This window comes from Branchiostoma floridae, chromosome 2 (assembly GCF_000003815.2).
Source record: "Branchiostoma floridae strain S238N-H82 chromosome 2, Bfl_VNyyK, whole genome shotgun sequence".
In the NCBI taxonomy this organism is placed as follows: Eukaryota; Metazoa; Chordata; class Leptocardii; order Amphioxiformes; family Branchiostomatidae; genus Branchiostoma; species Branchiostoma floridae.
The window spans coordinates 25,473,896-25,487,482 of NC_049980.1; the positions used below are offsets into that span (position 1 = coordinate 25,473,896).

The window sequence follows — 13,587 nt, forward strand, 5'->3', positions numbered from 1 at the left end:
ATCATGCATAATGTATTTTAATGAGTCATTTCACCTCGATTGCAATAGCTTCCATGACATTTATGTGGGGTGAAGGGCACTGTCCCGTGAACTTTTCAAATGGCTCCTCCCCTGACCAGGTATATTGTTCGCTATCATGTAATAATTGAGGCGGCATCAGCACTGATAAAGGTTGCCAGGAGTCTCCTGATGAATTACCAGAGTAGAGCCTGGTCCACAGGGAATTAGACATAAAGGAATGGGAGATGATGTAATGGGGACAACCTGTCAGACCAGTTCAAGTTGTCAAGATCAGATTAGGACTGTTGTATTCCAGATGGGAAAAATTATGGGCAAAATGTTATATGGTAGGTTTAATATGGCTTAGAGATGGAAGGTTTAAGTCACTCAGCCACCTCAATATCAATAAGAAGATATCAGATAGCATATGCCCACGTCTCTTGGACACCATGGAATTTGTATTTCTTCTCACAAACCTTCTCTGCACAATCAGTGTTGTGTCCTATGGGACTGTGTGATTGCAATGATATCCAGTGATCGTGTTTTGTTCATAATGAAGTATGTACTTAAAGTGATATGACTACCTAGAATTGTTAAGATGATATAGTTGCTGAGAAGAGTCAGCAAAATGCATATCAATAGTAAGTAGAAAAAAAGGTAATGTTGAAAATGCCCCTTGTATGAACCTGTTGTAATATCTGCCATTATGTAGCCCTTAATTAGTAGGTCCTGGCTATTCAGGCCCTGATCAAATCTGGCCGAACAGCCTGTGTTGATTCCGTTATTGCCATTCCCTGCATGAGTCCGTCATGTTTTTGCACGCAATTCCGTGTAACATAAAGGCATGGGCGCTTTTGGCACCTACCTTGCTGGGCATGACTGATGAGGCAGACCGTATTCCTTTATTGTCGGGTTGAATCCCAATTGTAATCATACAGGCGCTGGCATGCAATCTCTCTGATAGCCCATCTGTCTTGTTAAGGTTTTCATGATTTTCATTAGATGATTCAAAATTGATGTTATGATTGGCATTTAGGCTGGCTTTTGAAAAGAGGCAGCATCAAATTGATACGAAGAAAAGCCCAGCCTGTCAGTTGTACTGCAAGCGAAGTATGTACCGTGTAATGTGGTTTGCGGTCCATTCTATTGTATGCTTCAATACCAAACTGGTGTTTCCCATCCGAGACCATGTAAGTTACCACATCAGACCACCTTTGCTTCAAAGTACTTGGTACTGTGATTGTGAAGGTAAAATGGTTAGGTGCTTTTTCAGCAGTTAGTAATGCAATGTAGCTCTGCCACTACTTATGTTTTCAGCCATTATGTTACTCTCTTCGATGATAGATTCTAACATATTCACATAGAAATTTGTAGAACTGTACATATGAGAAGGAATTCCCAATGTCATATCTGTAATGACTAACATGCTGCATGCTGTTCTCCTTATTACAAAACTGCTGAGTTGCAAGGAATCAGTGCAAAAGATATACTGTTTTATCCGAAAATGGTGCAAAGAGGGATGTTTTGTTATGTATCATGGTTTGAATTGGCGAGAGGACTGAGTGTCGAGGATGCTGCATTTGGTAGATTGAAGACTGTCAGATTGGTCAGAATGGGACAAAACAAATCCCAGATAATTTGAATTTTGGTAGAGATTCTCTATGTGACCGGAGGATAAGTTTACATATGCAATCAGATTACAAGGAAATCTGCCAAGTCCAGGATGTTGGCTATGACCCTGCCCTGTGTTGTGCAAACAAAGGGATTAACAACCACATGCTGGCTTACTTCAACCACATGCCTGTACAAATCAGATCTTAACCTGGAAAGAAGGCCCTTTTTTGCTGTGATAAAAGTCTGAGTGAGAGTTTTCTCTGTTTGTGTGTGGTGCACATGTTCTTGCAATGATTTGGAGAAAGGTGGTCTAATTGGGAGGCTTAGGACAGGTTTGACGTTTTGGAGATTTTGGAGACTGCACTATAATGCACTGTGGACATAGGTAACTTGGATGTTGGAAATTTGTTGTAGTTCATAGAAACAAAGTATGACTTTTTTAGGACTTTGACATCTCCTGGATAGAACCACGTTATATTCATTTTTACTTTCTGTATCTTTATAAGATCTATTCTATCCCTGTATTTTAGTAAGGAAAACGATAGTGAAAACTCACACTCACAGTATTCTGAAATCTAGGACATTGTTTTTGTGCAATTCATGTATAACTCAAACCTCTGTGCTACATAATTTGAACTTTGAAAAGTTCAGCTCGTATTGAACTGCCGGCTCTGTGGCCTGATTACATGTCCTTTCAGCTATCTCAAGTGTAGACAATTATAGGAATACAAATGGTCTCATGTTGTAAACTACCACTTTTGTAATTAGCATTGGTTACTAATGGACCTGAACAGGTCTGGACCTAACAGATGGTCGGTGCCATAGGATCACCTATCTGTTGTAATTGACTGTGACATTTGAAACAATCATTGTGAAGCTGACTGGCACCAGACTATTTCCAATCTGCTTTAAAATTGCTGGTGACATACATGTGTCATACATCAACCACTGTTTAGTGGGGCTGTATCAAGAGTGACATTTGACCATCAAAACATTTTACTCATAATGCCAGGGCTCCTTGGAAATCAGTTTATTTTTAAACTGAAGGGACTACCCTTCAAGATTGATAAATAAATAACTAAAATAAATGATACGTCACAGTTTGTATTGGTTAAAATGTGAAAGGTTAAACTACTTCTGTCGATGAAGATAAAACATCCAGGTTATATGATATGCAGTTGCTGAAGCAAATAGATCCAAAATCGTATCCAGTTGATTGAATAACTGCTATCTGCTATACATAGGAGACTGGAAGTAGGAGTGCACAGATGCTCCTAAATGTCAAAAAGACAATTTATTGTTATTTTTAAAACAAGAAGTGGTATTAAGAGTTAAGAGATAAGATGTTCAGTTTTAAGGGTATACAGTCTGCAAAGCTGGTTGGTCAGAAAATGTTCCAAATCTGTTTGGAGATTGTGCTGGTGACTGAATCCTGGCAGACTTGCCTGGCTAATTAGCAAGCCTCCCACCAGCCATTCACACTAATGTGTTCACACAACAGTAAACAGAGCAGCTTTATGTCCAGTTGTTCTGATGGTGCTTAGCACCTGCCTGCAAATTGCCCCTGAGTGAGTTAGATGTCAATTGATATGTTTATCTGGGGATGTACCTTTGTAACCACCTGTAACATCCACCCAAAGAGGAAACAAGATGTACAGATATGATGAGGAAATGTCCTCTTTGATTAGCACAGTCTTGCAGAAGAGTGGTCATAAAGTTTATCTAAGATTGCAACTCAGAATGTCATCATGAGCAAAGATATGGATACTTATGACTCCAGAGTTTTACTTTATTCTAAATGTATGATTTATAAACCTGCATCTGGTAGTCAATTTGAGAGGCCCTTTTTTCTGTCACTGTGTGTCCAAAAAATAGTAGCTTCTAATGTCTTAGAAGTAGTTTCAGGAAGATTAAAAGCAATAACGTTAATACAGATTTTAGTGTCTAGATTGGATCAGAATTACGTTTCTCAAAATTAGCACCAGTTCACTTGTCTTTTATCTAGCTACATTCTTGAAAACTAATGATGGTCAGTAATCACTCAGCATGTGCATTATACTGTCTTTATCCAGCAGGAACAATGTATGAAAAGACAAAGCAGGTTCGAAAAGACAAAGCAGGAACAGCTGCACCCCTTGGCAGGCAGACACAAGGGCAGAACAGGACTTGGTAGTTGATTTGTCAGTAGCATACTGCATGGCTAAGGTTTGTTTTGTCAACAAAGATTTTACTGCACAGTTTTCATTATAAACAGTTGTGTTGTAAAGGCAATACTGTACTAGCCTTGTGGCCTTGGTGACAGTGATTGCTGGTAATGGACTTCTTTCTGATGTATCCTGGTACCCAGTCTTATGCTTCTCAATGTTCTGAAAATTCCAGATTTTTCCAGCATTTTGTACCAATGATGGGATTGAACATATTACATGAAAGTTTCCTGTAAAAGGTGTGACTTTTTAAGGTGATACATAGTGTGTGTTGAACAAGTCATCAAGTAAGTAAAGAAATATCTAAAAGATCCCCAAGAGTAGGCTTGACTTGGCCTGCTTCCCCCAAAAATGAGACATGGCGAGGCTATATTGCATTTAAGGTGTCACAGTTCACCTGAGGTGTTCACCTGGCTCTGTGCTTTACTGGTTCTCCCACAGTCTCCTACTTCCCCCTCCCTTAAGGGCAGCCATAGATCATGTGACAGTGGGAAGTCTTTGTTTCTGGGTCCGCTGGGATGGGATGGGTAATTATCATAGATCCCAATCTGTGAACCAACCAGTCCAGTTGGCCTCCATCTCCACATTGTTCTTGACTGCGTCTTTTGTGAATGAGAGTCCCACGCCCAGGTAAGCTTAGAATCTCGGCACGCGCTTGTTCTGTACCTGCGCCTAACCTTTATCTGTGACATCATGAAGTTTGGTGAATTTATGATGACTTGGTGAATGATAAGTTTGCCAAAAAGGCAATACTTTGTGCAGTGATTTTGAGGAAGTTTTGCCCCTTTGGGATTAGAAAAGTAGGCCATCAGGGGGATGTTTGTTGTTATCGTGTTATGTTCCTTATATTTGTGTCATACAAAGTTTAACTTCGTATCATACTGATATCTGTGCATTGAACTAAATTTTGTTCATGTATCTAGCAAAGAAACTTACCACAGCCTATGGCTCTAAAGATTTAAAAAATTTTTAATGACTTTGGTATCAACATTAAACATAACCTTTAAAGAACTAGTTGAGGGACTTAGGATAACTGGTAACTTTGGATGTGACTTGTGGTAGATTGCTAACTTTTTTCTGTCAAAGGAATTTGAACCATACAAAGACATGAGTTTTTTCCTTTAAGGTTCGGATTAGGTGATAAGATGTTGTCCATCGTACCCTCCACTTACCGCGTGCTTGTGATTAAGGCCCAGTTTGTGTGCACCTGCCTCCAGGCCGTTTGGTATATGAACCGGTTGAACAAGTTGAAACACACTAAACAAAGCAGCCAGGTCGTCCAGTCATTAAGTGGTCCAGTCATGCAGCAGTTTGACTAGATTGGTTCATCCACCAGTTGTTCCTCTGTCAGAGGGTGAAAAAGGGGATTTTTGAGATACTGTTGGAGACAAGTCTGCCGACAAGTTCAAAAGATTTAGTCATTTAAGTGAATGTATTGCTATGATATCAAAATGCATCTTTTTATGGAAGGTGCTATTTCCATGTAGGTGTCTCAGTAATTTATAGTGTAAATGAATGTATGTGTTCATGAGCATATGCATATAGTTAACATATATGGTTTGTCAAATGTCTAGATTTTATTTAGATTGTATCATTTCTATTCATTATTATAATGACACAATTGAGTATTTGACATACAATTTATGTCTTCAAAAGACCGTTTCTTTGTGCCATGACGATACTACTTTATGCCTATCTGAATGTGTTAATTTTTTGTCATCTATCACAAGGCAAAATGTTAATCTGAAGATATCTCTTATTTCCTTGCAGTGTTAGGAAGTTAGGACCTCCTGACTTCGCAGCACAAGTGAGAGTTTGACCTTTGAGTCCTTTGTCTGGTTGACCAAGTCTCTCCATGACTGATATCTACCACATCAACATTAATACTCTGCGGACACGCATTCGGGAGTATAACCCATATGCACACAAGGTGAGAGGTTTATTGAATTTATATCAGTAAACCAGAGGGTCTGGTGTATTTTTGATAACCTGTGTATGTATGTATGTATGTATGTAAATAACATCACATATGAACTGCAAGAGTAAAGACCAGGCTTCTTCCCAAAGACGGCATTCAAGTATATTCAGGTATGTAAAAAAGGTACAACAAAAGTTCGAAGACCTCATATCGCTATGACATATTCTGATTATGCAAATGACTTTCACGTCTGCATAACAATCAAATATGTACTTGGTTGTGTACACCTTTACTAACTTATACAGGTCACAATGTTGACAATCGAGTCATTTACTAGAGTCTACTTTAAAGAATAATGGCAGTTTTGCATTGATTATACAAATTAAGGGCTTATTAACATAATTGGTATCTACTAATTTCCCAGCTGCCACAAACATGTATTTGAGTCCTATAATGGAGAACACTGTAAATATAGATTTTCCTTACATTTCACTTCATTATGTATATCTGCCTATGATAATTTCACGCCAAATATCATAGAAATCCGTTGTTCCTTGGTTCTGTTATCCTCCTTGAAAGATGTTGACAGAAACATCCCTGCAGTTCTAGAGCAAGCTGCTAGGGGGCCCAAACATGCATCACTTCTTCCTTACATCACAGGCTATCTACCACCAAAAGACCATAGCATGTCCAGGTCAAAAGATACCAAAAAAAAAAGGATGTTCTACTGCAGTACAGCAGCCACATACTAGGGGGCTCAAAATCAACCTTGACCTTTTATATGTCTTCCCTACACCTGCCCATGTACCAAATATCATGATAATAACCCATCAAGATAAAAATCCTATTAGGGAGATGAGTGAAAATGATCATCAAAGATTACAAACTTTTAGACACTTGAACCATTTAAAATCATGGATCTTTGGAAGCAGCCTCTAATTAAGTCCAACTCTCTCTCTCTCTCTCTCTTATTACATTTGAAGCATTTTAATAAAACATGTTTGTTATGTTGATGTGATAAAGAACTGGTCAAATGCTCACCTTAATATTCATGGTTTATAGTTCCCAATAAATTGCCCTGTTCTGTTATTGGTCTAGGCAAGGATGTCATATAGAAACACGTCCTTGGTCGCAGAAAGCCTTGGTAAATAATGCAGTGACAATTTTGTTCAGTTGTCCCCATGGTGAAAATGTGCCTACAGAGACAATTGACTCAAAATCGAACCAAGTAAAACCCAGCACCAAGAGACCACATCAACAAAATACATATAGACGTCAAACAAAGACAGCAAAATGTATACTGATGTACATGTAAGTGCTCACTACAAGTGTATATTGTAATTTGAGTCCTTTCCAGATTGGATATGAACAATGTTTCACAGTCTAAGACAAAAAGAATGGTTATTGGGCTTGCCATATAACATCCCGAACTTCCCGAAGTGAGCCCAACACCTTTGTTGTTATGATGTGAAGCATGTGACCTTGATGGTCAAAGGTCAAGGATCATTAGTCATGAACATATTCATGTGCAGGGAGTTGTCCATCTGGTTCAGATAGGTCATTGCTGGGTCACGCTGTCTGACATGCTGTTGGTTTGTGCTGGAACAGCAAGTCCTACTGGAGAGCAGTTTAACCTGCAGGAAGAGAGAGTCAAATGTAAACGTGGCAAAATTTTGTTGGGCATTCAGGCCAATGTTGTTTGGCATTCAGTCAACATTTTAGGGAAGGTATAACTGCACTAGCATCATAATGTGGAACAACAACAGGACAGGCTACATGGTAGGTGACATTTTGTATTGAGCGTTATACTAGTATCTTATTGTATGAAGCTCTTTCTGCACTAAGTTGTGGTATCTTTTATTACATTTGCAAATTTGGCAACGTCAAACATTGTAGTTGTGTATTAATTTCATGCTGTGTTTTGTATAGGTACATACATGTGTTATTTACCTGTGTTCATTGGTAGCTTTGTCTCTTACGTACTGTCATTTTCTCTTCCGCCCTTATGCACCAAAAATGTTGTTTCACTGTATAGATAACCTGTCTGTGAGAGTTCATTGGCTATATTAGATTGAAAGGTAATCTATGATCATGGGAAAAGTACCTGGTGTAATAACACTAACATTATACACAAAACCATCCCAGCATGACTACTATTTAGGTTACCAATGTGTACTACAGTGTAGGTCTAAAGACTCTAGCACAGTCAGGCATAGATAAGGGGTGAGGGGTCACCATGTGGATAAGATAAACTTCCTGATGGCCATGGCATGACTTTTATATGCAGGGATCAACATAATTATTTTCTGTTTGTACCTGCCCCAGTGCAGGTAATACGATAAAGCACCTGTAATAGAAGAGTCAAATATATTTCTAGTTGTACTATTAAACATTGAATGAATGATTCAAAGCAAATAAGAGGGTGGTAGGTTCAATGATTACTTGATTGGTCCTGACTTTGGAGTTTACCACCTGAATATTTGACCAATCATTTTTAATTAGCACTTCAAGCCCTCCATTTTAGAGTAACTCCTGTTAATGATTCATGAATGGGTCACCTGTGCTTGTTTTATCAGCTGTCCTTGGGAACATGAGACTACCCTTAATTGACCTTCGACTTTCAGTAACTGTTACTAAGATTAAACATGGCTCTGATGTAACCTTGGTTTCTCAGAGGATGTGACAGGGAACTAGGTCAATGGTAATAGGTTGATAAATTTCTGATTTTGAACTGAAAGTAAAGCTATTATTTTATACGAAACTGATCAAAGGCTAGTTATGCGCAAGTAAGGCATTAAAATAAAGGTGGAATGTAATGTCAGCAACCAAAAATATTACACTTTGGGGCAAATGCACCACTAAATCATATTCTAAAGCAGGCTATTCAGTATTATGACAACTGTTTGGTGCATTGTGGTCAGTGTTTACCCCTTTCCTGATAGATGCCTTTTCTTTTGTACTGCCCAGGAAACAACTTCAACTTTACAGTATTTACTGAGAGATAAGGTTTTTTCAGTCCTATTAAAAGGAAACATTTAACACGTAAGTCATTGATTTTTTCGCAATCAAAAATATGTTTGTAATTTGATGACCTTATCATTGCAAAGTTTGTTCTTTGTGACCTTACAAATGTAGTATTACCTTTGAAAGCTTAACCTGTCTATGTTGTATCATTTTTATTTCCTTTCTTTGACCAACAAAAAACACCAACAGACTCTGCATTGCCCAGCTGAATTTTGTTTGGCACTCAAAGGTACTCAAAAGTGTCAAATCTATGATCCTGACTTATGGTGTCCAGCAAAACAGTGCTTTGAATTTAAAAACAAAGCTTTCACGTTCGTAGTGTATTGATCCATACTGGTTGGCTGGATCCCAGGTCATAGTTTAGCTAACACCAGATACCCGTCAAATCTGGTGGAGTGGGACTCAAGTGGAATATAAGACCAGCAATGTAAACATACTACCAACATACAGGCAGCGCAGGTCTCCGCTGCATTATTCATGTCCAAATAAAACATTGTTTAGTACTACCTTAATTTGGAAGCCCTGAAATTTCATGAAAGCCAGAGTTATTGACTGCATTCTGCATCTGTGTACCTTTGTATACAGTACATTTTGTATTTTGAAAACCAAATCAGCACTACATTCTCATCAGAAATATTTAAAGTACAAACCAAGTTGCAGGAAAAGGAATCTTTTTTACATATTTTTGACAAGTACAAAACACACGAAAATTGAAAAATTATGATGTCCAATCCAAAGGTAATAGAAATAGATAGATGAAAAGTAGAAAATTGTCAATTTATCACTTTGATACACGTCACCTCAAGTGTTTATGCAATTTATATGGTCCGAAATATACACTGTATAGGTACTGGTTGAAGTTGGGAAGCCATAGCCTTGTCACCTGCACAATGCATTACCATTTTCCCTTCTGTAAACAAGACTAGATTGAAGCTGATGGGTCCACAGAGAGAATGCTATTGTCATGCAAAGGTTATAAGTAGATTAGCCCGCCCCTTTGTTGTCTCTTGCCCCTCTTCTCTCCATTAGACTGAACCAAGACCCTGCTGTGTTGCAGACCTCTCTCAGCAAAACATGTTTTTTTAAATCTATACTTTTCAACAGTGATCACAACATTCCTATCTATATCCTAACAGTGTTGTAAGATACAGCATCATATTTGCAGCGTCAATTTCCGCATTATGCCATAAGGAAAAGTATTCTGAAGCTTTGCCCCCTATAGTGAAGTAGGCTGGTCTAGGGGTCAGTGGTCATGTTCAGCAGGATTAGCAGGTCAGATGGGTCTAGCCCATTTTTATGCAAATGAGTGAGGTCAAGCTTGCAGCAGTTGTCTAAACAGTGGTCAACAGCATTCATTGATGAGGACAGGGCAGGGCTGCCAGCATGAGAAAGAAGGGGACTCCCAAGTCCCTGGACAGGGATGTTAGTGATGGAGTTCAGGAGGAAGAAAGGGGTCAGCAGGGCACAGTTTCATTGACCAAGAGCGAGGGGTTGTTTTTCACCGAAGAAAACCCCTTGTCACTTCTGTTGTTCAAGAACATTCTTTGGGTAAGTAACCTGCTGTGTGCACAAGAGCACACAATGGTGGTTGGACTGTGGGACGGGCAAGTGGTTCATTCATTGTGCTGTACTGAACTTGGGGCGTGAGCTTCTTGTTGTCATTAACTGTTTTAAGGGGAGTCCCTGTGATGGTTTATTTGTAAAAAAAAAGATCACTAATGTGTACTGGGAACAGACTAGTTTGTTACTGCAAAGGAACCCCTATAAACCCACCAGGCTTAGAGAGGATTAAAGCCAAGGGAAGGGCAAAGTATGGATTACATATTTCTTTACCACTGAAGACAAAGGTGTGTCTTCCCCAGACCTCACAGTCTTCATTTTATCCATTTCAACTCCTACTTGCTCTTTGGTAATGACTGTGCTCTGTTACAAAAATTTACAAATGAATTTATTGACCTCTGTATACATGATACAACAACAGTGTTGAAATGTTTTTCTTACATAAATGCCAGCAGAATTGTCTTGACTGACCTACTTAACAGGTATGCCATGTGGAATTGGCATGTGCTATCTATCCTATAACCACCTTTGTACTGGGTACTGAGAACTGACCCAACAGGTGACTCAATTAGGTAAACCTGGGTAGGGTCACCCGGGCTCACAATGGGAACAAGACACATCCTTGTCCATGTTTTGTGATTGTTGACATTTTTTAGAATAAGCAAGGAATAACATATTTTATCATAGAGTCTTTTTCAATGTAGGAAGATTGTGAGATTAGTATTTTTCTTTTTGTGAGGGCAATCGGTCCACCCACACTTGCTTCAAAGTACAGGTTGCTCTCGGTCAATAACCCTGCCTTTGTAGTAAGCAGTACAAATATTTGGGTTAGGTTAAAGGTTAACTGCCCTCTGCTGTTGATAGATAGGAACTGTACAGGTTAGTGTTTTGTGAATGACTATACTTGAGACAATTATATAATTTTGAACTACCCTTGATATTTTGAAATGAAGTTGAATTGTCTTGTAAAATGTCAATGAGATGCACAATATTGGACATTTGGCTGAAAAATCAATGAATAGCCCAAAACATAGATACATGTTGTTATGCCAAGCAAAATGTAAATGTCAATTGTTTTTTTCCTGTCCTATACAACTGTATGTTTATCCTTGCCAAGTGCAAGTGAGTCATTTAACATAAAAGATCATGCTTACTTTGTCAGACAAAGATTTTCCTGTGTGAACATCTTTGTCACAGTAATGACTGAATTTACGATCTTACTACCTACGTTAGCCTTTAGAGAAAACATTGTCTAAATGTTGCTCCATATGGAGTTGCTGCATTAATTTGGTAACACTTGATGGTTTATGTTACTCTCCAAGCAGAGGTTGAGTCGCGTTACGGACTCGCGTAGATATGGTAGTAGTCGGAAAAATTACACCGGCGCTCCTCTTACGTAAGAGGAGTGTTGGTGTAATTTTTTCGACTACTGCCATATCTACGCGACTCAACCTTTGCTTGGAGAGTAGGTTTATGTATTGTTGCTATCATAATCTGAGTGAGTGAGTGAGCACAGGTGTTCAGGGGCTCTCCCAATAGGTCCAATTGTGGCAGACAAATTTTCTGTATCAATATTCATCAGACCACACCGATTTAAGTTATATTTAGTGTCTTGGACCTGCTTCCTGGAAAAAAACATCCCATTTTAAGAAATATAATCAAAGGAACTTACTTTGACGGATCTCATAGAAATTTTTGTTTGTTTTTGGTTAACAACAATTTTTCAAGAGCTTCTCTAACAATGAAACATGAATGCTTTTCTGTCTGGAACACAAGACAACTCTACTTCCTCCAGTTTTGTTTTGCTGTCGTCAAAACCCCAGTGTTTCTCCTTCAGGCAATGGGGAATACCCACGGACAGTTGAAGTCCTCCCGATTCGAGGCAGCGCTGCACAGCTCCATTGAGCAGTCCCTTCGGTCCCAGGATGTAGCTCCACGTCCTGTCTTCTCCCAGCTGTACCTGGACAAACAGCAAGGCCATGTGCGCCCACCAGGACCAGAAAATATAGGTTTGTACAGCAGTATGATACTTCAATAATGTGTGTAACCTGATTAATGTTTACTACTACATTTACTACTACATTTACTATTTGTTTTCCTTTAGACAACAATAGACAACTGTATTCTATTTTAATCAATGCAGGATAGAGGGTCAAGTTGGGGATTACTTTCAAGCCTAGAGAACTAGAGTAGCATTTGTAGCATTTGTGACTTGTTGTTTCATCTAGTGGCTTGTTGCTCAGATGTAATGTATGGGCTTGCAAAATTACAAAAATTCTATCTGAACTTATTTATATGGTCACTTTTGCATTTGATTAAAACAACCTACTGTAGTAGATACATCAATGATAGTCACTGTTCTTTATTGGTTAGCAGTTGCTAGAAACGATTGATATTTGATAACTATTTATAATAGCCTAAATGACAGAAAGTATAGGTAGTTAAACTGACATCATACATTTGAATTCCTAGATGTGAAACCCAACATAAAAGAGTTAGAAGCAGCTCCGAGGGACAGACACAGCAGTGCCAGTAGCACCAGTGGTTACCGTGGCAACCCGCCAGCGGAACAGCCCAGTGTGGACCAGTCATATGAGGACGAGGAGAAGGAGGACCCCCCTGGGAGCCCCCAGCAGCCCTACAGGTTCCCCACCCCCCCAGAGGGGGCATGTCAGACACCAGGTAAGAGGGGGTGTTGTATGGATGGTCAGTCTCATGTAACTTCAAGAATTTGATTCACTCGGTCATGTTTACATAAAATCTATTGTTTTGATGAGTCAATAAGAGACATCTCACAGAAAACTATTTGGTATAGCGCAAGGTAACAGATACTGTAAATGCATTTAAGTTCGTGGTGGTTTTAAGTTCGCAGTAGCACCATGCACTGTAGTCTCTTACTGCCATGGAAAAATGTTCGTGGTGGTTTTAAGTTCGTGGTGAAGCGGGCAACGCGAAAACCGCCGCGAAAGTTTCTGCATTTACAGTACTGAAGTAACTGGTTAGATTTTGGAAATGATCACATTGAGTAACTATTAGCTTTCGTATCTTTTTACCTGGATGTCTAATATTTATCAACATATTTGGTACACTGATTATAAAATTCCAAGAGCAGATTTCCTCCTCAGTCACCTTATATGCACTTTGTATATCCTGTTTACATGTTTTATGTACATTTGTATATCCTAGTTCACAGAAGGACATGGTGATGTTGCTTCATTCAGTTTTTGTCATTGATTGAATAGCTAATTCACAGAAAAGTTTTTTACA

The 13,587-nt window shown here is 38.9% G+C and overlaps 1 protein-coding gene across 8 annotated transcripts in view; it reads left to right on the forward strand.

Moving 5' to 3' along the window:
- LOC118410100 (GREB1-like protein) overlaps positions 1-13,587 on the forward strand; it is a 49,333-nt gene that overhangs the window by 17,156 nt on the left and 18,590 nt on the right. For 3 of the 8 annotated variants that reach the window (XM_035811588.1, XM_035811590.1, XM_035811589.1), the window contains exons 1-3: positions 10,021-10,308; positions 12,158-12,329; positions 12,793-13,002. In XM_035811588.1, the coding sequence (XP_035667481.1) occupies positions 10,144-10,308; positions 12,158-12,329; positions 12,793-13,002 (547 nt within the window). In that variant the 5' untranslated portion in view covers positions 10,021-10,143. Of the gene's footprint in view, positions 1-4,369; positions 4,449-5,588; positions 5,749-7,412; positions 7,516-10,018; positions 10,309-12,157; positions 12,330-12,792; positions 13,003-13,587 lie in introns of those variants that run through there. The other 5 variants (XM_035811591.1, XM_035811592.1, XM_035811593.1 and 2 more) reach the window with 4 other exon arrangements.